The sequence below is a fragment of the Anticarsia gemmatalis genome, chromosome 28 (assembly GCF_050436995.1).
Source record: "Anticarsia gemmatalis isolate Benzon Research Colony breed Stoneville strain chromosome 28, ilAntGemm2 primary, whole genome shotgun sequence".
NCBI lineage: Eukaryota > Metazoa > Arthropoda > Insecta > Lepidoptera > Erebidae > Anticarsia > Anticarsia gemmatalis.
Window position 1 is genome coordinate 1,638,471 of NC_134772.1, and position 23,089 is coordinate 1,661,559.

Genomic DNA, 23,089 nt, shown 5'->3' on the forward strand with positions numbered 1-23,089 from the left:
TTTGTTTTAGTACTAAACATATTTCAGTTATTTTACAATATCATACACTGACTCTCACTACTTATATAGCGCAATCAGTAGTGTAATCGACTACTGATCATGAGATCCCTAGATAAATTTCCGAGACAAAATGCTATTGGGATTTACAGGGATCTACACGGGAAGGGTTCCACGCGGACGACCTCTAGTTCATAAAAAAACTAATTTCTACATTTTATTGTTCGCAGGTTGGCAGCGGCCCGAACAATCTACCTCAGTACCACACCGTCCTAGACTTACCAGTGCCAGGTAGGTGAACTAACTTGTATACTTACTAACATACTAATTACTATTACTATATACAACGGTCACTTGACACGTCAAATAACTATAATAAACTAGCGGACCCGACAGACGTTATCCTGTCTAATAAATTAAAAAAAATAATTAAAAAATCATTGTCCAGAGGACAAAATTGTGAATCTAAACCATTCTCAGATCCCCTTGAACACACACTAAAAATTTCATCAAAATCGGTCCAGTCGTTTAGGAGGAGTTCAGTGACATACACACTTACAGAAGAATTATATATATAAAGATACACTGACTTAAGTTTTTTCCGTTAATAAATGGACTATTTAACATAACATATCTATTTCAATTTGAATTAAAAGTGCATGAGCGCCTTCAAACATATAAACAAACTTTTCAGTTTTATATATCCATAGCTGACTCGCGCAACTTCGCTTGCGTCACATAAGAGAGAATGGGTCAAAATTTTACCCGTTTCTGTAACATTTTTCGTTGCTACTCCGCTCCTATTGGTCGTAGCGTGATGTTATATAACCTATAGCCATCCTCGATAAATGGACTATCTAACACTGAAAGAATTTTTCCAATCGGATCAGTAGTTCCTGAGATAAGCGCGTTCAAACAAACAAACTCTTCAGCTTTATAATATTAGTATTAGTGTAGATCATAACTACTAAATGTTGGATTTTGCTCCTCTTGTAATAGGTGATCCTCAAAAGTTTGGGAACCTATGGCTTAGTTCTTCATGATGTGGCAATCATAGATTTTTCGTGGCAATATTGTTTTTTTTATTCTACTAGCAATTCGATTCCTTGTTAAAAACTAGCGAAACCTTCTTTCAGTCTTTTTCTAGTATGAATTTTTTTTACGTAGATTTTGCTCGAATACTGAAGCACTCTTCTTTAATCTCTGAGGTATGAAACCAATTCTTTTACTACTTTTTTTGTTCAGCTTCGGAATACACATATTTTTTCCTTGTTTTTGTATGTTTGTATGTATGCGGGCGGAATATTATTACGGTAAAGAAAATCATCTTCTTACTTAACAAAGTAAATTAAATTTTGTGATTTTATTATGGTAATCTATGATAGTTAAAATTATTTTGCTAGTTAGAAAAATTTGAGCCTTTAAGGCAGCTATTTAACTTAATAACTCGTCAATTGACAAAAATATTAACAAAACATATTTTAATGATAAAACACAGAATCCTTAATTCTCGATGAATCTCTTTAAAACTAAGTTATAATAAATAAAATATGTATTTGTACACCTCGTAGAGCTCGTAGCTTAGTTAACAACTGCGGCTCAGTTCGATCTCTGAGGTTAAGTTACGCTTGCCGAGGTTGTTCTTTTGATGGGTGACCATCTTATACACATCGAGTTCCGCTGTTTTTCGGAAGGCACGTTAAATTATGGGTTACGGCTGTAATTTTCGAAGATCTCTGACTTTTTTTAACCCACTATTGTCCCACTCCATGGTAAGGGTCTCCTTCCAAACGCGGAGGGGCTAGCCTTGAGTCCATCACGCTGGCCAAAATGCACGTTGGGAACTTTGCATACCCTTAATAAATGATTTAAATACAATTTAGGCATGCAAAGTTTCATCACGATGTTTTCATTCACCGTTGGAACAAGTGATCATTATTTCTAATACACACATAACTTGGAAAAGTCATTGGTGTGTTGCCCCGGGTTCGAACCGTCGACCACTTGCGTGGGAGGTGCCAACAAAAAAATCTTGAATCAGACCTAATTTTTTTTATAAATTTGATGTTTCAAGTGACCTACTAACAATATATACTCATATGAAAATAATAATATAATATTTTTTATTGTATTTAATATACGGTACAGGTTGTAAACATTGTGCTATATTTATTTAAATTGTTACAGCCAGATATTAATAGTCTATGTAATTTATATAAGATAATAAATGTATTTTTACTATATATTTTTTTATTTGATACCTTTAAACCTAGTGCATGCTTTTCAAATATATCTGCTAGTTTTACAGCCGGTTTCACTAATATTGAATAAGTATGGGATAGCTTAGCTAGACAAACGATATACTCGCCGAGGTTGGTCTGTGGATGGGTGACCAGATTATACAAATCGAGTTCCTCCGTGTTTCGGAAGACACGTTAAATTGTGGGTGTAATTTTCAAAGATCTTTGACAGTCGTTTACAATAGTCAGAAGCTTGAAAGTCTGACAACCAGTCTTAACCCAGGTAACTGTGTTGTGGAGGTCAGATGGGCAGTCGCTCCATGTAAAATACTGGTATTCAGCTGCATCCGGTGAGACTGGAAGCCGACTCCAACATAGTTGGAAGAAAGGCTAGACTGATGATGTTTACATACATTTGCAGTCGTTTTATCTGTCACTAGCTGACCCGCGCAACTTCGCTTGCGTCACATAAGAGGGAATAGGTCAAAATTGTCCCCGTTTTCGTAACATTTTTGTATTGGTACTCTGCTCCTATTGGTCGTAGCGTAATGATATAGCCTTCCTCGATAAATGGACTAACTAACACTGAAATAATTTTTCAAATCGGACCAGTAGTTCCTGATATTAGCGCGTTCAAACAAACTCTTCAGCTTTATAATATTAGTATAGATTAGGTTATCCAATACTTATCAGTAAAATGTGAAACTGGCTTTATATCTTTTTCAATATATTGGTGTGGGATGTAACTACGGGAATATAACATACTTTGGTGATAATTAACATTGTGAATATATTTGAGGGTTTTGACGAATCGTTTTATTGTCTGTATAAAACCAACGTAATTCTCTTTGAATTAAGATATTTAATGATGGAAAATTTGGAGTTTGTTTAATATAATTATAATGAAAAAGTGAAATTTTTCAGGATTTTTTTTATCTTTTTTAACGAAACCTTGTTTTATTAAAAGAATTAGTAGAATCTTTGAAGTAGAATTACAAATTATTATCTTGATAGTAATCAATCTATCTAATCAGCCCGTTTCTCCACGCACTGTTGATTATAGGCCTTTACACAACAGTGGTTGGCCCACTATAGGCGCTATAGTATGGAATCAATGCTAGGTTATAATCGATTACGATTGTCTATGTAAAGAGACACACATTCATACATTATCTGACAAAAACGTCAAAATTATTTAATAAATAAAATCCATCCAATAGAAAAATTAGGTCTCCAAATCGAGAACTGTGTTAAACAAACTCTCAAGCATGCTAGGTTGCACCACGATATTTTCCTTCACTGTTAGAACAAGTGATCATTATTTCTAATATACACATCACTTGGAAAATTTGGCAAGCATGAAGAAGTAGGGATCATAGTAAGTGGAATTTTATAACCATGTTTATAGTCTTTGTCAACACATAAATATAGGTGAACAAACCTATTATATATTGCAATTGTACCTAAAAGGAAATAAAATATATTGATCACTATATGAAATAGTATTTGATCACAGAAAAACATATTATGCACTACTAAAATAAATAAATTTCATTGGACAACTCACACACGGTCATTTGATTCCAAACTAAGTAGAGCTTGTACTGTTACCAAATAACTGATAAACATACTTATATACTTCTAAATATATGTATAATTATATAGATAAATTGACAACCAGGCTCAGAACAAATACTACTGTTAAAATACTGAAAGACTTTAGTATAACTAAATATTTACATGCTCTAAGCACCGTTCAGATGCGTTTGGCAGTTTGTGTCTCATACAAATAGTTTTTATACAAACAAGTTGTAAGGATCAACGCTTTCAAAAACGAAAACCGGTGACTTTGAAAGGGATAATACAACTCTATCACTAGGAATTGCTCTTGTGCCGCGGGGACTTTTACAAACATACAAACATCGGACACAAAGTACAAAGACCTGAAACAATTATTTGAACCCACGAACCCACGACCTCCCGACGCTTTAGTAGCGGCGTGGCGAATAAAACCATTGCGCCACGGAGGTCGTTTATACAAAACAATTTAAGTATGCAATACTGATACGTGAAACTTAAATAAGTTTGAAAGTTTTATTTCAATAATAATGACATCGTTTTTAAAATTCCTACTACAGTCATCGGTTCGAACTTTCGAAAGCATTTCCCTTACATATTAAATAAATATATACAAAGTAAGAAACATATATTAAAATAATGCACGTTTGTACGTTTGCACGTTACGTGTACGTGCACATAACAATGTAATGCACTTACCCCCGGTTGCTGAGGTACATTTAACGGTAGTTTATCTATTCAATAGTGTCAAAACTCATACAAAAAAAACGCTATTGAATAGATAAACTACCACTTAATTTACTCAGAAACCAGGGGTTAATGCTGTGATATATAGAAGTGTTGAAAATCAACTGATTCTGACATCTTCTACGAATATAATCGTGTCTAATACACAATATTTTACGTAAATACACATCCCTAATCTAATACCGATTTTAATAAACTATCTTCAGTAAAGAAACTACTGTTTAGTGAAACATATTCAAATGTATTATATTGGGTCGGGAAAAAGTCATTTCGCATTATAGTATGTATGAACTTGTAATAAAATGTCTTTGGCTTCAAGAATCACAAACGAGTACACAGTTCATTAGGTTTCTTTCAGTGAGCTCGTGAGGTACCCAAATATCGAGCTTTTTTGTGTAGAGAAAAGATTTTATTACAAGTTCATACATGCTATAATGCGAAAAGACTTTTTTCACGACGTTATATATTAGAATAGGGGAATTAACGCGAACACGCATTTTGTCTTGGAATGCCTGTCTGCGATTACGGTACGGGTTACATTATAATCAGACCGTTACAAACGTACGAACTACGTTATAATCAAAAGAATGAAATGAATGTGAGCGAGAGACTCCGATATAATGACATGACTTACCGAGACTTTCTGAGGTACATTTAGCGGTAGTTTATCTATTCAATAGTGTTTTGTACATGAGTTTCAACGCTATTGAATAGATAAACTACCGCTAAATGTAGAAACCGGGAATTAGTTCGCACGTTTGAAATAACTCGAGTATAACCGTGATCGCAGCTTAAAACGTCTGGCATTCCAAAGTAATCTTTAAATATTGGAATTTCCATTTTGGTTTAGTTGTTCAAAAGTTATGCACGTACATACATTCCGGTGTTTTTATTCAATAGATAATGCGTTCGCTTATATCTTACTGAAGATAGTTTATTAAAATCTATTTGTTAAACACATAACACAATTAACAAACAACTTGTACTAGGTAAACGCGGTCTAAAGCGGTCTCCATCCGGCTGGCGCGGTCTGTTCACTAGGAGCAAGCAGCAGCGAGCGAGGACTGTCAGACCAACGATAGCCCACACTCCTAACCCGCCTACACCACCACAGGTAACTATTATATAATTAACTAGTTTCTGCTCGTGACTTCGTCCGCGTAGTTGGTGACTTAGGCGTCGCTGGCTACGTATCCAAACAGTTAGTATTGGAATGTGATGTTGCTACACCGTCGCCACGTGAGTTAGGTGACATACATTCAATATTAATTAAATAGCCAGCGACGTCGCCATGGCGTTCTAGTCAGTCAGGGCTTCGCTTGCGTCACATAAGAGAGAATGGGTCATAATTTTCCCCGTTTTTGTAACATTTTATACCGGTACTCGGCTCCTATTGGTCGTAGCGTGATGATATGTAGCCTATAGCCTTCCTCGATAAATGGGCTATCTTACAGTGAAATAATTTTTCAAATCGAACCAGTAGTTCCTGAGATTAGCGCGTTCAAACAAACAAACAAACTCTTCAGCTTTATAATATTAGTATAGATTCTCATACAAATTACAAATCCTGTGTATTGTATTATACATATAAATTTTGTAAAATGAGCCTATGCTTTATTTAAATACTTATATGGACCTTAGAAATAAAGATTTATTATTTTAAGTCTTTACCACATCTCGGGGCTATAGAGTCCTGATTTTTTAGGAGACATGGCCTTTTACAACTGCTTTAATATTTGACACACTCTAGATTTATATTATTTGTTCGTCTTTTGTGTATCCCGGGACTAAGTCCCGGACATTTGGGGCGCGTGTAGGGCCGAAAAGCCAGCACGTAGAGGCCCATTTTAGACGACTTAAATCATTAAAAAATGTATGGTTACATATATTAATATATTTTTATTTATGTCCAGGACACACCTATGCTCGGCGGTCTTCGGCCGGTGAAGTCGTGTGAGTCTCTCGCGTCAGACACGGACACCCTCGCGCCGCTCGCTGAGAGAGCGGCCGCGCCACTCAAACATCACACCAGGTGAGAATTACCATATTTATTCATGGTTTTATTGATCTCTCAGGTTAAGTTACGTTTGTCGAGGTTGTTATGTGGATGGGTGACCATAACATACATGTCGAGTTCCTCCGTGTTTCGGAAGACACGTTCAATTGTGAGTCCCCGCTTCTCTTGACAGTCGTTAACAGTAGTTGGAAACTTTAAAATCTGACAGCCAGGTATCGTGTTATCCCAGGTAACTGGGTTGTGGAGGTCAGATAGGCAGTCGCTCCATGTAAAATACATTTAGCTGCATATTCCAACATAATTGGAAGAAAGGCTGATTATGGTGCGGAGCCATTCGTGCGCGAGTGCAGCTTGGCCGGTTTTTAATAAAAAAATATTGGTAATCAAATAGTGAATTAAATTATTTATCACTGCCTCCAGGTCATCATCATGCGATTCGTACTTCGAGCCGTGGCAGGCGGAGTTAGCAGATATGCGTCTACGACTGTCGCCTCAAGAGAGGGACCACCATATGTTCAGTGAGGAGGACGACACGCAGCTACAACATAATCATGCACAGGTGACATACATACAAACATGCAAACATACAAACATACATACAATACATGCATACATACATGCATACATACATGCATACATACATGCATACATACATACATACATACATGCATACATACATACATACATACATGCAAACAAACACACACAAATACATAAATATATTGCGTTTCGCTATGATTAAACTTTATTCTTGTGATAAAAATTCTAAGTTATTATAAATCTTATATATAAAATTCTCACGTCACAATTTTCGTTCACGTACTCCTTAAAAACGCCTTCGCAGGTCGTGGTCGCAGGTTCAAACCCGAGGCAACACACCAATGACTTTTCCAAGTTATGTGTGTATTAGAAATAATTATCACATGCTTCAACGGTGAAGGAAAACATCGTGAGGAAACCTTGCATGCATAAAATTAGTTTAATACATTTATTGAGCGCATGCAAAGTCCCCAACCCGCACTTGGCCATCGTGGTGGACTCAAACCCCTCCCTCATTACGGGAGGAGAGCCTTGCCCAGCAGTGGGACAGTAATGGGTTAAATTTATATAATAATAATTTATATTGTATTATCTCCAGGACTCGCTATGCTCCACACCGCCGGAGTCAGGTCTATGCAGCGCGGAGCCCAGTCCGCGACGCAACCTGCGCGTCGACATACACGCGGCCAACGAACTCGCTGAACGGTAACTATTATATATCCAACGACCAACATTTTAAGTCCCCAAATCGCTCCCCCCCCCCATTACCCCCCCCCCCCTCCTTATTAAGGGAGAAGACCCTTGCTCCGTAGTGGGACTGTAATGGGTTATAAATTATTTATCATATACAAAGGTGTATAAAGGAGTACTTTATATTAGGTCGGGGAAAGTCTTTCGAATTATAGTATGTATGAACTTGTAATAAAATCTCTTTGTTCGGTTCATTTGGTTTCTTTTAGTGAGCTCGTGAGGTACCCAAATATCGAGCTGTTTTGTGTAGAGAAAAGATTTTATTACAAGTTTATACATACTATAATGCGAAAAGACTTTTTCCCCGACCTAATACATTAACCGCTTTGGCAAGTTAAAGTCCACTTTTGTGCAGATCATGGAGCAGATTCGTTCCACTTTCATTATGTAATATAATGTATGTGTGTCTGTCCGTGCAGTCGTCGCGTGACGCTGGAGGAGCAGCTGTCACAGATCGGCTACATCGACGGCGAGTCCCCGCGGGCCCGCGCGCCGCCCGAGAAGAGACACACGAGACCTCCCGACACGCACCACACTGACATCGCTAAGAGGTAAGCACACACTGTCCCACTGCTGGACAAAGCGTATAAAAATGTACATATGTACATTTACATATATACATAATCATGAATCATTTATCATTGTATATGTATATTTGAAGCCGCCCGCGACTTCGTTCGCGTGGAAACCCTTCCCGTGTAAATCCCGATCCCTCGGGAACTCCGGGATATAAAGTAGCCTATGTGTTATTCTGGGTCTTCAGCTACCTACATACCCAATTTCATCGTAATCGGTTCAGTAGTATTTGCGTGAAAGAGTAACAAACATCCATACATACATTCTCACAAACTTTCGCATTTATAATTTTAGTAGGATGGGAATCTTTAAGTACAAAAATCCAAAATGACTCGAACAATTTGAATAATTGTTTTTTTCCAGCATTGTTTTATTGGTTGTACATATATAATATATGACCGTAGCGTGATGTTATATAGCCTATAGCCTTCCTCGATAAATAGGCTATCTAACACTGAAAGAATTTTTCAAATCGGACCAGTAGTTCCCGAGATTAGCGCGTTCAAACAAACAAACAAACAAACAAACAAACTCTTCAGCTTTATAATATTAGTATAGATGTGGCGCCCGCAGCCAGTTGCGCTCACCGGTCGATAAACGATGGGGTTAAGCAAACCTTGGCGCGGTCATTCCATAGATGGGTGACCGCATAGTGATATTTTAACAAGGCGTCTCCGTGATTCGGAGGACACGTAAAAAGTCGGTCCCGTCTGTTGTCAATTAAGATAACAGTCGTTAAGCCATGTCAAAGGCCTTTCGGGCGGCTTGAACAACTTTGACACTAGGTTTGACCACTTACCATACGATAAGAAGAAGAACACATATAATACAGTATTTATTTCTTCCACAGACTTTGCAAAGATAGAGACAGTCCTATGGCATCGCTAACTGACTTCCCAACTTCGTTAGCTAACGTCAAACTCAGGTAAGCACTTAACAACTAACCCCCGGTTTCTGAGTACATTAAGCGGTAGTTTATCTGTTCAATAGCGTTTTTTTTGTATGAATTTTAATGCTATTGAATAGATAAACTGCCGCTAAATGTACCTCACCTGAAACCGGAGGTAAATCATCAAAAATAGTACCTAATATAAATATACATAATATAATGTAGGTATTTTGATAATAATTTTAATTAACTCAATAAACTATAAGTCAGTAAGAAATATGCCTTTTATACTTGAAGGTGTAGACATTGGTCTATGAAATACACCCACGTTTCGCCATTAACAATGTTAGTCCCATGTAATAGGGGACGAGTCTATTGCTATATACCGGGCACGTTACCAAACTCTATGAAAATATTCTAATGAAAATTAAGAGTAATTCAATAATTTGACTGCCTACATGGCGCAGTAGTTTAGGTCATCACGCCGCTACCATTGCGTCGGGAGGTCGTGGGTTCGATTCCCACACGGGACAATTATTTGTGCGATCCACAAATAATTGGGTCTGGTTGTACTTCGTGTCCGTTGTTTGTATGTTTGTAAAAGTCACCGCGACACAAAAGCAATTTTTAGTGCGGGAGTTGTCTCTTTAAAGAACAAAGAAAAAGCTCTTTGCCTGATCCGAGAATCGATCCTGTTACTTGGTGATTAGCAGTCCAATAAACTTATGCTCACGGCATTAAGACTAAAAAAACGATGATAAAGTTAGTCGATATATTAACAAGGTAACTTAACTTTAGTAAGCCTATTCCTTACTGACGATAGTTTATTGAAAACGAACGCCAGTTTCACTACTGTTTTACAAAGTAACTGTCATTGTAGTGTCGTCTCTTTCTTTCTAGTTATAAATGTAAAGAACAGCATGTTTAATCGTTTCATGTTAATTAGTAACTAAAAGTTTATGTAATATAGTAGTGGAATAGGTATGTAACTGTATACTTCCGTTTATATGTACAGTGTGACACGGTATATAATATACCACTAGCTTTTGCCCGCCAATTCGCGTGGTTTGTGACTTAGGATAGACTTTTCATACAAACTTTCATCCCCTATTTTATCCCCTTGGGGGTAGAATTGATCAAAATCCTTTCTTAGCGGATGCCTACGTCGTAACATCTACCCTAATTTTCCCGGGGTAAAAAGTATCCTTCGGTAGTCCTTTCTCGGGAATCAAAATATCTTTATACAAAATTACATGCAAATTGGTTCTGTAGTTTAGGCGTGATTGAGTAACAGACAGACAGACAGAGTTACTTTCGCATTTATAATATTAGTATGGAAGTATGGATTATAGTTTCTTAGACTAATCTAAAGTTAATACTAAAGAGTTTTTCTCTGAGACTATAAAATCACTATTTATAAAGAAACAAACATACGGTTCAACTTAATACTTAATACTATCTGACCCGCGCAACTTCGCTTGCGTCACATTAGAGAAAATGGTTGAAATTCTTCCCCGTTTTGGTAACATTTTTTACTGGCACTCTGTTTCTATTGGTCGTAGCGTGATGGTATATAGCCTATAGTTTTCCTCGATAAATGGGCTATCTAACACTGAAAGAATTTTTCAAATCGGACCAGTAGTTCCTGAGATTAGCGCGTTCAAACAAACAAACAAACTCTTCAGCTTTATAATATTAGTATAGATAATAAAAGTATTAAGTTCTTAGCACCACAGACACTGTACATATGAACGGAAATTATAATTAACATTGTTTTTCAAAACTGTGTGAGTGAATCTATTTAATGTTGATTATTTTGTTGTTAAGTTTGTGTGGGTTGATGACAAACGTATAGAACTTATTTAAAACAGTATTATTTTCAGTACTTTTGATTTAAAATAGCATGAATTTTACTTTAAATTTCTATAAAACACTTGTTAAGACTATAAAATCAGTTTATAAAAAAAAGCTTAGTTATTATTATTTTTTAATTCACTTAATTCGATCTAATATTGTAAGACAAGACGATGTCTTCAATATAGTAACAAAAATAGAATTCTGGTACAAAAATCCCTATTTTGAAATTCTATTAAAACACTTTTTGATAAGATATTTTTATACAAGTTTATCATCAACCCACACACTACATAACCAATCCTAAAACGCTAAACTTCAGCTTGCACTCACAATAAAAAAATTACCCCACCAGGGAACGGAACTCCCCACGAAAGACCAAATCGTCCCGATACAGCGCCATGCACCTCGACACGGACAAACAAACGAACAGACTCAGTTGGCACGGCAAAGACGGACATTCCACTCTCATCAAAATTGACTGGCCTAACGAAAACTCTATAAGTACCACTCTGACTACAAGCACTCTCAATTCTAGCCCTCTCACTCCCGTCACTCCCATCTACGACCCTCTAGAGAGTGACTCAGAGGTTTCAGACACCAACAAACACACGATACAAATAAAATCAGAGATTTGTGAAACGTGCGATGAAGATAAATGCTTAAAGTGTGAATTGAAAGCGACGGATTATGAAAATTTAAAAGATTTCGCTGAAAATTTACATGATAGTCTAGAACATAGTCCTGGACATTCAACTGATATCAGCTATCATAATCTTAATAGACTATCAGCTGTGTCAAACTCATCGAATTCGGACCATACGGATAAGAAGAAAGACGAAAATGAAGCTATGAAAGTCATGACGTCATCTCACGAAAGTTCTTCAAGTTATTCAAACGTGAGCTTAACAAAAGGTGATGAGTTATACGAATGCTACAACTTTACAAGGCCGAATTATATAAATTTGCAGTCTTCGAGCACTAGTAAAAGTTCCCCCGGTTCGCCTTTAAAAAGTCCTTTGAAATCTACTATTAGTATAACGTTTAGGTCGCCTACTAAAGTTAAGAATTTCGAAGATACGCCGACCAATGACAGGGACTCGGTTTATGAAGATATTGATCTAGAGAAAAACTTGTCTATAGTCGAAGAAGCAACGGTACCACAGAGCGACGCTTGTTTGCCAACACAGCAGGCCTGCCAACCTAATGATGAAGATTTAATCATTCTAGAAACTCCCATAGAAACTAATTTAGATGAAGACTTGGATGTATACAGTCAAGTGAAATTCTTCAAAAAGAGTATAGAAGAAGTAAACGCAATGCTTCTACCAGAAGACAGACATTACGAGAATATTGCTTTTGAAAAACAAAACGATTATGAGAATATTAACGTAGATACTTTGAAAATATGTGATAAAGATTTAGAAATTAATGAAATGGATAATACTAAAGGTGGAATGGAAAATGGGAATTTTAAAAGCATGAATGTGAGAGAACTGGCTATAAGGTTCGAGAGTCCTACGGAACAGAAATCACAGTTTACCTTCGATAAGTTTAAAGCTGAAATCAAATACCCAAGTTTGGAAAGGAAAGACGAAAAACGGGTTATAGAAGTGAAGAAATTAGACTTTAAACCGCCGCCCGTTTCACCTAAATCGTATAAATTATCTAAAAACTCAGCTAGGTCTTTAGATGAAAATGCGTTTATCAAAGAATTTGGCACCGAACATACGGACAGACGGAAAAGCTTAGAAGTCAAAGATTCTAGTAAAAAGTTACCCGATTTAAATCTCAATACGGAACATGAAAATAAAGTAATTATTACTCCGACCACAGAGAACAAAATATCTTTAATACAGCGTTTTGATAGACCCGATATAAAAAGCTTAATATCCATAGATTCTGACAAGAAACTAAGTAGGGAACGAATAGAGAAATATAAGGAAGAAAGAAGGAATTTTTTACGGGAAAAGTATAGTTCGCAATCGTTTCGAAGTAATCCGGAACAGTTAACGCGAATAAAAATACGGAAGGACAGAGAAGACCGCGTTGAGTCTTGTGAGAGGTTAAAAGAGTTACCTAAGTTTGAGAGGAGGAACACGGTCGACCTAGGCCAGAGGATGAGGTTCAGTCTGGCTAAAAGCAGTAATAATTTAGAGTCCATTCACTCGCCAACGTCGCCTGATAAAGAGTACCCGGATGATGGGAGGGAGTTTGAGAGGTAAGAGTTTAAACCGGTTTTTTTTGTTTAGTGGGTAGAATTTGTTATAAAATCAAATCATTTAGGTCAAATGTTGACACTTATGATAGTCGTTACAATTAATATATTATAAAGAATTTGTAGGAACATTTTTGTATGATATGAAAGTTAGTAATAAATAGTGGGTATGATAATATGTTATTTAATTATTTAGTTAGGTTTAGTATTATGTTTGTTCAAAATTAAAGTAAAGTTTTTCTTGTAATGTATAATTACATTTTGATTATATATTTCTAATTATATTTCGTAGTATATATTTATAGTATTAGGTGTCGAATATAATTTCGTCTCAGTAGATTTTATGATAACTTATTGGTTTTCTATATCAATTAGTTTGGAATTTTTATATTTTATTACCTGATATTTCTAGACTTCAGTATAAGAAAGCTAACAGCAAGCCTAATACCAAGGATTTATCACACTAACGTTGTATAGTAAAAAAGAAGGAAAGTTTTTTTCGTTTAAAAATATATTTTTTTTTACAATTCCTTATAATAGTAGTTATGAACAAAATCCACTATTCTACCCATTAAACTATAAAACCGTTTCAGCTACTTTTTGATATTATTTCTCTTCTCTTTATAATGTGAAATTGGCTTTAATTATGAACTAAACAATTCTAATTGTTTTTTTACTCAAAATTAATCAATTTGTACAGTACAAAAATTTCTAATAGAAATGTTCTACCTACATAGAAATCGAATAATATGATGTCCTTAAATTTTGTGTATAAGATCTATCAAGTGAATAGTGGTAAAAGTTCGAAATAAAAGAATTACTCGGACTTTTACCATTGAGAGTTGGTAAATCTTAGGTTTTACCGGAAAATCTTAGGATTTACCGCAGTTCGGGCTTTTACAGTAACATATAAATCATACTATGATATTAATAATGATAGTATCTTTATTAATATTAGGTACTTTGTTATTTATTTCATGAAATATTTAATAAAAAACAATTTTTTTGGCTACAAATTACCAAGATTTTTATACATTTACGTTTAAAAATGATTAATGAAAATTTGTCAATAGTTTTTTTATGCTACAAATTACAAAGTTTTTCTATACATTTTCTTTTAAAAATATTATTTTCTTTACAGAAAAGAGAAAGTGTCCCCCTCATACAACATAAGGGACATGACGGCGATATTCGAGCAGAAGTCACATCCGAACACCGGGTGATAAGTTATCAGCCGTTATTGATAAGATTACCAACACTGTGGCGCATTGTGGTGTGAAGTGACAAAGGTAATGTCTGTAGAAATTGTAATTTTAGCGTTTGAGTAGTATTTTTGATGATTTTCGTGAAGTTTGGCAAGGTTTGGCAATGTTGTCAAAGTTTGGTAATTTTGGTAAAGTTTGACAATGTCATCAAACTTTTGGCAATGATGTCAAAGTTGCCATTTATTATGGTTTTGATATTGGATATGTTTCCCAATTGTGGTGAATTTAAAATGTCAATCTTTGCCTATTTTTGATGATTTTGATAAAGTTTGGTAATGTCATTAAACTTTTGGCAATGATGTCAAAGTTGCAATTTATTATGGTTTTGATATTGGTGATGATGTTTGCCAATAGTGGCGAATTTGAAATGTCAATCTTTGCCATTTTTTGGCAATCTCGTGAATAGGTGAGGCTCGTTAATTGGACACGATGTATATGTTCTGTTATATACTCAAGTTGTTATATATAAGAATTGGTCTATTCTCTATAATTTCATGAAAATATCTTGAAAAATCTACACTTTTAAATGACAAAGAGTCTCAATTTTGAATCTCCTAAAACTATTTTAGTGTGTCATTATCTATTTATTGATACTTATGTCAGTTATTTTGACAAAGTGCTAACAAGTCGGGAAAAGTTTGATTTTTATAAGTTTTGAATTGATTTACCCGCTTACTCCAAATGACACAGATATTTTTAACAAATTATATCTCAAAAAATATGTCACAAATTGGTACTAAAATAATATTTTGTAATTAAAATTCATACTCAAATACCAAAAGGTCGTAAATGGCATACCTATTTAAAACATTTTACGTCATAATTCGACTGAAAAACTTCACCACAATGCCACCACAGTTTATTGTTATATTGTATAATATAAAAGTGAAAAACTCATTATTATTGTGAAAATATAATTAAGTTTTAATTATAGATATTAATAATTATATTTATAAGCAACATATTGAAGGAATATGGTCAAAATACTGACTTTTTAAAGCCACTATTAACGTGCCCTCTATTCTATCGTATGGTTAGTGGTCAACCTAGTATCAAAGTTGTTCAAATAAAACGGTCACCCATCCATGAAATGACCGCGCCAACAGTTGTTTAACCTACAGATCATTAACCGATCTGTGAGCGCCTCTGCCCTCTGAGGCATGGAGACACTCAGTTCCAATACTTAGTCTATCTATAGAATTTCCACAACGGAGTGGTTTCCAAACGACTTTTAACGTGCCCTCTAAAGCACGGAGACGCTCAGTTCAAATACTAAGCCCATCTATGTAATATACGCGCTGTAAGTTGCTTAACCCATTGATTGTTTACCGACTGGTCAGCGCAATACTCACAAAAGTTGAAGTTGTAGACCTCCGTGCCTCAGAGAGCACGTAAAGCCGTCGGTCTTGCGCATGACCTCTCACTGGTCGTGTGTACCGTCCCATCGCACTATGAGAGCGAAGGAATAGAGAGTGTACCTGTGTATTGTGCACACACTTGGACACTATAAACAAAGTCCTACACAGTTGGCTGGTTTCAATGAAACTGACCGTGACTAAATATTGGTCAGTAATTTTTCAGAGACGTCAGCAATGCCTAGATATTGGCCAGGTAAACTTTAGAGTGTAATGGTCAATTTTAATAAAACTGACCATGACAATTTTTTAAATATGTTGATTATAAATATAATTATTTAAAATAATTAGTCACTTGTTACGTTGTCTTTTTATTTATTGAAACGTTTTTTTTAATTAATATTATTATTTGATTTAATCATCACATTTTGTGTAGGTTGAAACAGTGATAACTAACTATTTCATATGACTTTACCCGCTTTTCTACTGTTAACTGCCTGGTTTAAGCAAAAGTGTACATAACAACTGACCACGAGGTATTGGGTTCCATTCCCGAATATTTCTCAATAGTAGTCCGGAGTTTGGTAACGTGTCCGGTATATAGCAATAGACTCGCCCCCTATTACATGGAACTAACATTGTTAATGGCGAAACGTGGATGTATTTCATACACCTCTAAAATTTCGGCTGTAATTAGTTCTCATTTTGAGAAAAGAGTCTTTTCTATTTATCACCGTTTTAAACCTACAAAATCGAGTATTACTATATATTATTATGTAAAAATCAAATCTCATATAAGTTCAGTGAATCTCATATAGTCAGGTTTTCTATAAATATGACAAACGGGCTGAAAACCAATCTCATAGAAATGAATTATGTCTTTAAAGAACCTTTTTCTCTAGACAATTCCGTTCATATGTACGTGCACGTAAAAGTACGTGCTCATAAGAGTACGTGCCAGTTAACTGTGTGTCTGAATACAGCAACAAGTCCCTGGTTTACTATATATTAGGTCGGGGAAAAAGTCTCTTCGCATTGTAGTATGTATGAACTTGTAATAAAATCTTTTCTCTACACAAAAAAGCTCGATATTTGAGTACCTCACGAGCTCACTGAAAGAAACCTAATGAACTGTGTACTCATTTGTGATTCTTGAAGCCAAAGAGATTTTATTACAAGTTCATACATACTATAATGCGAAAATACTTTTTCCTCGACCTAATAGTTATAAAACAAAGTCACTTGCGGCGGATTACTTACCCCCGGTTTCTGAGGTACATTTAACGATAGTTTATCAATTCAATAGCGTAAAAACTCATATAAAAAAACGCCACTGAATAGATAAACTACCGCTAAATGTACTGAGAAACCGGGGGTTAGCAGGCTTAACACACACTGTACATATGAACGGAACTCATTTGCGATGTATACAGGTACAAACATGGGCATAAATATGTGTATATTCATTCTTAAATGCCGTATTATACTTGTGACTGTATCACATACTACATTGAATTGTCTAGTGAAATTATATGACCGGTATACTACACAATGTTTATACAGAAGGTTTTGTTAAGAAATCAATTATAAGGAATTTCCTTTCTCATTCAGCCAAGTTAAACAGGAATAATCCTGTATTCTATGTTTCGTGTATAGGGTCGTAAGTTCGATTCCCAAGTCGCGCAGTAAGTTTTTCTATCAAGAAAGTCTATTTCAACATTCACTTAAGTAATTATTTATAATGCGAGTTGATTTATAAAAATATCCAGCAATTTTCTTTTCTATTTCTATATTATAATTATTTTCTTAATAAAACTCTCTGTATAACATTGCAACACAGCAAAAGGAATATATGTTGCCATATTGAAAAAAATATATGAATAATAAAATAAAAATGCATTTATTACTATATTTTTGTAAGCAATATTTATTCAATAGAATAGATAACCCTCGGAGTGTATTTGAATGATATTTCAAATAAAAATTCACTTGTAAAATTACTTGGACTTTAAAATAACTGATATTTCAAAATTGTAATAAAATTAATACTAAAGAACGTATTTCTTACAAAAAACGACAAAATAAAGTATTTTAGGGATATCTCGAAAATACTAAAATCGTAAAAAATACAGATGATTTGAGAACCTCCTCCTATTTTCGAAGTCGGCAACTAATTTGACTATCTATCGATTTCAAAATGATACCTGTAATTTTTTTTTATTAGAAATTGTAAAATCTTCAACAATTAAAAAAGTCGTATTTATATTTGAATATCATTCAAAGATAAAATAATAGCTTTCTCTGTATATAAATATGTAACATTCGCACCTCCCTTTGTATAAAGTCGGTTAATAATGTCGGGAACATATTTAGTTTATACACTGAATTATATATAAATGCACGGTTAATTTTAGCACTAAATCTATACTAAAAGTCTCTGCTTACCGCCGTAGATAAGGCGTGATATTATGTACTAGCTGACCCGCGCAACTTCGCTTGCGTCACATTAGAGAGAATGGGTCATATTTTCCCCGTTTTTGTAAGATTTTTTATTGGTACTCTGCTCCTATTGGTCGTAGCGTGATGTTATATAGCCTATAGCCTTCCTCAATGAATAGGCTACCCAACAGTAAATTATATATTTTTTCAATTCGCCCCAGTAGTTCCTGAGGTTAGCGCGTTCAAACAAACTCTTCAGCTTAATAATATTAGTATAAATGCATTTATGCATCTACTTTATCAGTGTGGTCAGCAATTATGTTTTCTTTTTCAAAAACATGCTGTAAAGAGATATGGCATGTTATTAGACTGCCTCCGTGGCGCAGTGGTTTATTTATTAGGTTTCGCCACGACGCTACCATTGTCGCGTGAGGTCGTGGGTTCAATTCCCATACGGAACAATTGGCCATAGTTAAACGGAAAGGATCCAACCCACACTATTAAAACACTCCTTGAAGTTAAAATTTTAATATCACGAAAACAATCTAAGTAAAATTCAAACCCGCCATGAAGTTATAGACCTGAGTTAGTCCCCAAAGTTAAAGTGGAGAATCAATGACGGAATACGATCTCAACTTTAAAGTTAAATATCTCGAAACTACGTCTGTGTGGGTTGGATCGTTTCCGTTTAACTATGGACAATTATTATTGCGATGCTCAAAAAATTGTTTCGGGTCTGGTTGTCTCCGCGACACAAGAGCCATTCTTAGTGAGGTAGTTGTTTTTTAAATAAAAAAATGATTTTACAACTGGCCGCTTGCCTGACTGCCGCCTTGGGCATATTATAATATATCCTAGCGAGAGTGATAGACTAAATATGTAACCGACAATCGAAATGTATTCAAGACAATAAATAAAATAATCACTTTATCAACATTCAGTCTTACGCTTCGAAAATATCAAGTAAATAAGTATTTTATAACTAAATATTAAACCTATTTACCCATTTTCAGGTTTGCTTCAGAAAGGAAATAAAAAGTAACCCTCTTATTCATAAAAATATATGAAGTTATGAAAGTCTTATAAAGTGTTTTGTTTCTTTCACTCCTTAGCGAAATGAAAAAGAGAAAACATAGAGTAACTTTTTAACTAAAATAGGTTTATAGTGTGTTTATGAATAAGAGGGTAATTAGTTATACAGTGTTTTGTTTACACTCATATACAGTTTTAATTGATTGAAACTGACATATAGGTTCAATAAATAGTTACATTAATTTCTTTGTAATTAAATATTAAATACATCAAAATTGTTTAGCAGGTATATTAAAATACTTTCTCTTTAAACACTTACAGTTAAGTCTCGGATAACCTAACCATTATATAACAGACGGAACGTCATAAAAATATCTACTAGTTAACCTATCCCGGACTTATACGGAGATGCCAGGCAGAAAATGTATAATAATATCTACCAGTTTGACTGCCTCCGTGGCGCAGTGGTTTAGGTCACCACGCCAACACCACTGCGTCGGGAGGTCGTGGGTTCGATTCCCACACGGAACAATTATTTGTGCGATCCACAAATAATTGTTTCGGGTCTGGTTGTGCTTTGTGTCCGTTGTTTGTATGTTTGTAAAAGTCCCCGCGACATAAGAGCGATTCTTAGTGCGGTTGTCCTTTTTATAGAAAAAAAACAGTTAATCTATCCGGTACTTAACTGAAGGTGTTAATCTGCTAATCAGTTTTAATTAATTAAATTCTTCCAAAATATTTCTTATGCTAATAATAGAATAATATGTGTACTGTGTTACATTTATTAATACATTGAAAAATAATATTATTTTGTATTGAAATCTGTAATTTATGAAATATTAATTAAAAGATTTTAAACTTTGTCTTTTACACATGATATTATAATGTAACGGGTCTTAAACGCGATTGAAAATTAAAGGTTAGAATACCATATTTGTTTACCCGACGTTTCGATCGAATTACATCGACCGTGGTCAGGGCTTACTGAAATATGAGTTAATGTATCTCTGCTGTACCCCTACTGGCTAAGAGGGAGGTTATATAGTAAATGTCAATATATATTTATATTTTTCTTATATTTTCACGCTGAAAATTTGTATTGACCGAGAGTCTTGCAATGCAGGATTCATCTAAATAATAATTAAGAATTTGTGAATTTTCAAAATATAAAACAAGCCACCCTCAGTTGCGTAAGCCTGCGGGTGACTGATGTTCTAAATTATTAATTTTGTATGCTTCCGACAGTCGCGAACCTTGCATACAAGACTTTTTACTAAGTTGTCAAACTATAGTGTATGCTTATACGTATACTTAAAAATGTCTTACCCCCGGCTTCTGAGCTACATTTAGCGGTAGTTTATCTATTCAATAGCGTTAAAACTTATATAAAAACGCTATCGAATAGATAAACTACCACTAAATGTACTCAGAAACCGGGGGTTAAAATTTTACTCATTTATATAATCTCGTTCCCAAGAAAACTTATTACTTTTTTTTATGACTGAGAATCTCTTGAAATTACTACAAATGTATAAAAATGTATACTGGATATTTTGTGTGTATTTAGCCCAAATTCGGGCTAACATTTTGGCTAGTCATAAACACAGTCCACATATATATTCTTATAACTGACTGTGACATTGCCAAAATTCCCCCTTTCAATAATATTGTAATAAAAATGTATTTAAATTATCTAAGAGTTATTTAAGTATATAATTAAAATTGTAAGTTAAATTTACATATGTAACATTTGTAATATGCTCGTTGATGCTTGAGTTTGGTAAAATTCATTTATATATATTTTACGAACACACGAATCATCCTTCTTTTAAAGTCGGTAAATGATTTTTGAAAGTCGTATAGAGTTGTGTTTAGTGCCATCTAGTGAAAGGATTTGGTAACTATGGAAATCGAGATATAATAATATTTTAGAACGTGCGTTTTTTTATTTTGTTACTGTTTAAAATTATTTTTGAAAAGAAAATATATTTTAGTAATTTGAAAATGATTTTAGAAATGTGTTTTATGTGTTGGGTGAAAATCTGTAAAAATAGAAATACGGAAGGAGCTATACATGACTCTATACAATTTGACTCCTAAAGATTTCTTTTGTAAATGATTATAAGTGTGTAAAAAAGAAATCTTTATGTATTTTGTTTTAAAATGAAATTCGTTAATTTGACTGTACTTTTCTGTATTATAAATTTTATTTGTAAGCATCATAAAGTGCTAATTATGTTTTAAATACAAATGTACTAATATTGTATTGTAAAAAACCAAACTCATTCGTTATACAAGCTATAAACCTGAGCTTTAAAGCGTTTCCACTTATGAGAGCTATCCCCTAGGTGGCGCCACTTGTGTCTAGTTGTTGTCACAACACGACCGCTAGACGGCGCCACCAGCGCGGCGGGGTCGACGACCTGTATTTATATGATGTAATATAAAACTTTGATTATTTCTGCTTGTAGTGTAGGATATGAGGAAATAAAAGTATTACGGACATATTTTGTTGTTTGATTTGCTTCATACAAATTTTCATCCCCTATTTTATGCCCTTGGGGGTAGAATTGATCAAAATCCTTTCTCAGCGGATGCCTATATAACATCTACCTGCATGCCAAATTTCAGGCCGATCCGTCCAGTGGTTTGGACTGTGCGTTAAGAGATCACTACGTCAGTCAGTCAGTCACCTTTGTGTTATGTATATTGAGATAAAAACTCTGCTTGTAGTGTAGGATATTGGGAAATAAAAGTATTACGGACATATATTTTTGTTTGGTTTTTGACTACTTTCTTACCCTGCTTCCCTCTGTACCTCGAGTATATGCTAATCTTCAAGATACGGAATATGTTTTGAAAGAATTCTCGGATAAGATATCAATTTTTTTAAACATTAAGCAGTAATGAAGAGAAAGCTAGTATCCTATGATTCAATTCAGATTTTAAACTAATATGTTTGACTCTTACTGCGACCGCCGCCGCCGCCGCTATCTAGAACGCTCATATCTTTGTGTAACTGTTAGGTTAGATGAAATTAAAGATACAAACATATTACAGTTTAAAACCTGAATCGAAGCATCGGACGGAATCAGACATTTGGTCCGAGATTATACTGAGTAGAAATTAGTAGTAAAATACTAGTAGTAAACACTAAAGTGATGAAAAAATTTTTTTTCATTCCGGGACAGCAAAGGAAAAATTCCGGGACAATCTCGGAAATCCGGCTATCAGGCTATCCTAGGCTAGAATGCTTATATCTTTACTACTGTGGTTCATGTGTAATGATCTTCCCTGCGACCGCCGCCGCCGCCGCTATCTAGAACGCTCATATCTTTGTGTAAGATGTTACTGTTGGGTTAGATGATATGATAAGATGGAAGGTACAAACATGTTTTTAAACGGTTGTACGCTATCGGTGTACCAAATGTCATCAAAATCCGTCCAGCAGCTCGATTCTGTACAGTCTGTACTGTCGAGCATCAAAAGTTTGACACATGGAATGTACTGCCAAAATAGTTCCTACGACGCCCGTCTGAGGCGCTGATCAGATTTTCATACATTTCTCGATGACAAGCCGGTTGTCGAGAAT

General features: G+C 34.8%; 1 protein-coding gene across 1 annotated transcript in view; it reads left to right on the plus strand.

Moving 5' to 3' along the window:
* The window catches only part of CdGAPr (GTPase-activating protein CdGAPr), a 46,241-nt gene extending 24,237 nt beyond the window's left edge, over positions 1-22,004 (plus strand). Inside the window, exons 18-26 of the mRNA XM_076132827.1 lie at positions 228-288; positions 5,552-5,676; positions 6,476-6,594; positions 7,000-7,138; positions 7,718-7,824; positions 8,289-8,420; positions 9,296-9,370; positions 11,544-13,409; positions 14,548-22,004. Coding sequence (XP_075988942.1) covers positions 228-288; positions 5,552-5,676; positions 6,476-6,594; positions 7,000-7,138; positions 7,718-7,824; positions 8,289-8,420; positions 9,296-9,370; positions 11,544-13,409; positions 14,548-14,629 — 2,706 coding nt within the window. The 3' untranslated portion in view covers positions 14,630-22,004. The remainder of the gene's footprint in view (positions 1-227; positions 289-5,551; positions 5,677-6,475; positions 6,595-6,999; positions 7,139-7,717; positions 7,825-8,288; positions 8,421-9,295; positions 9,371-11,543; positions 13,410-14,547) is intronic.
* The last annotated feature ends 1,085 nt before the right edge of the window (positions 22,005-23,089 follow it).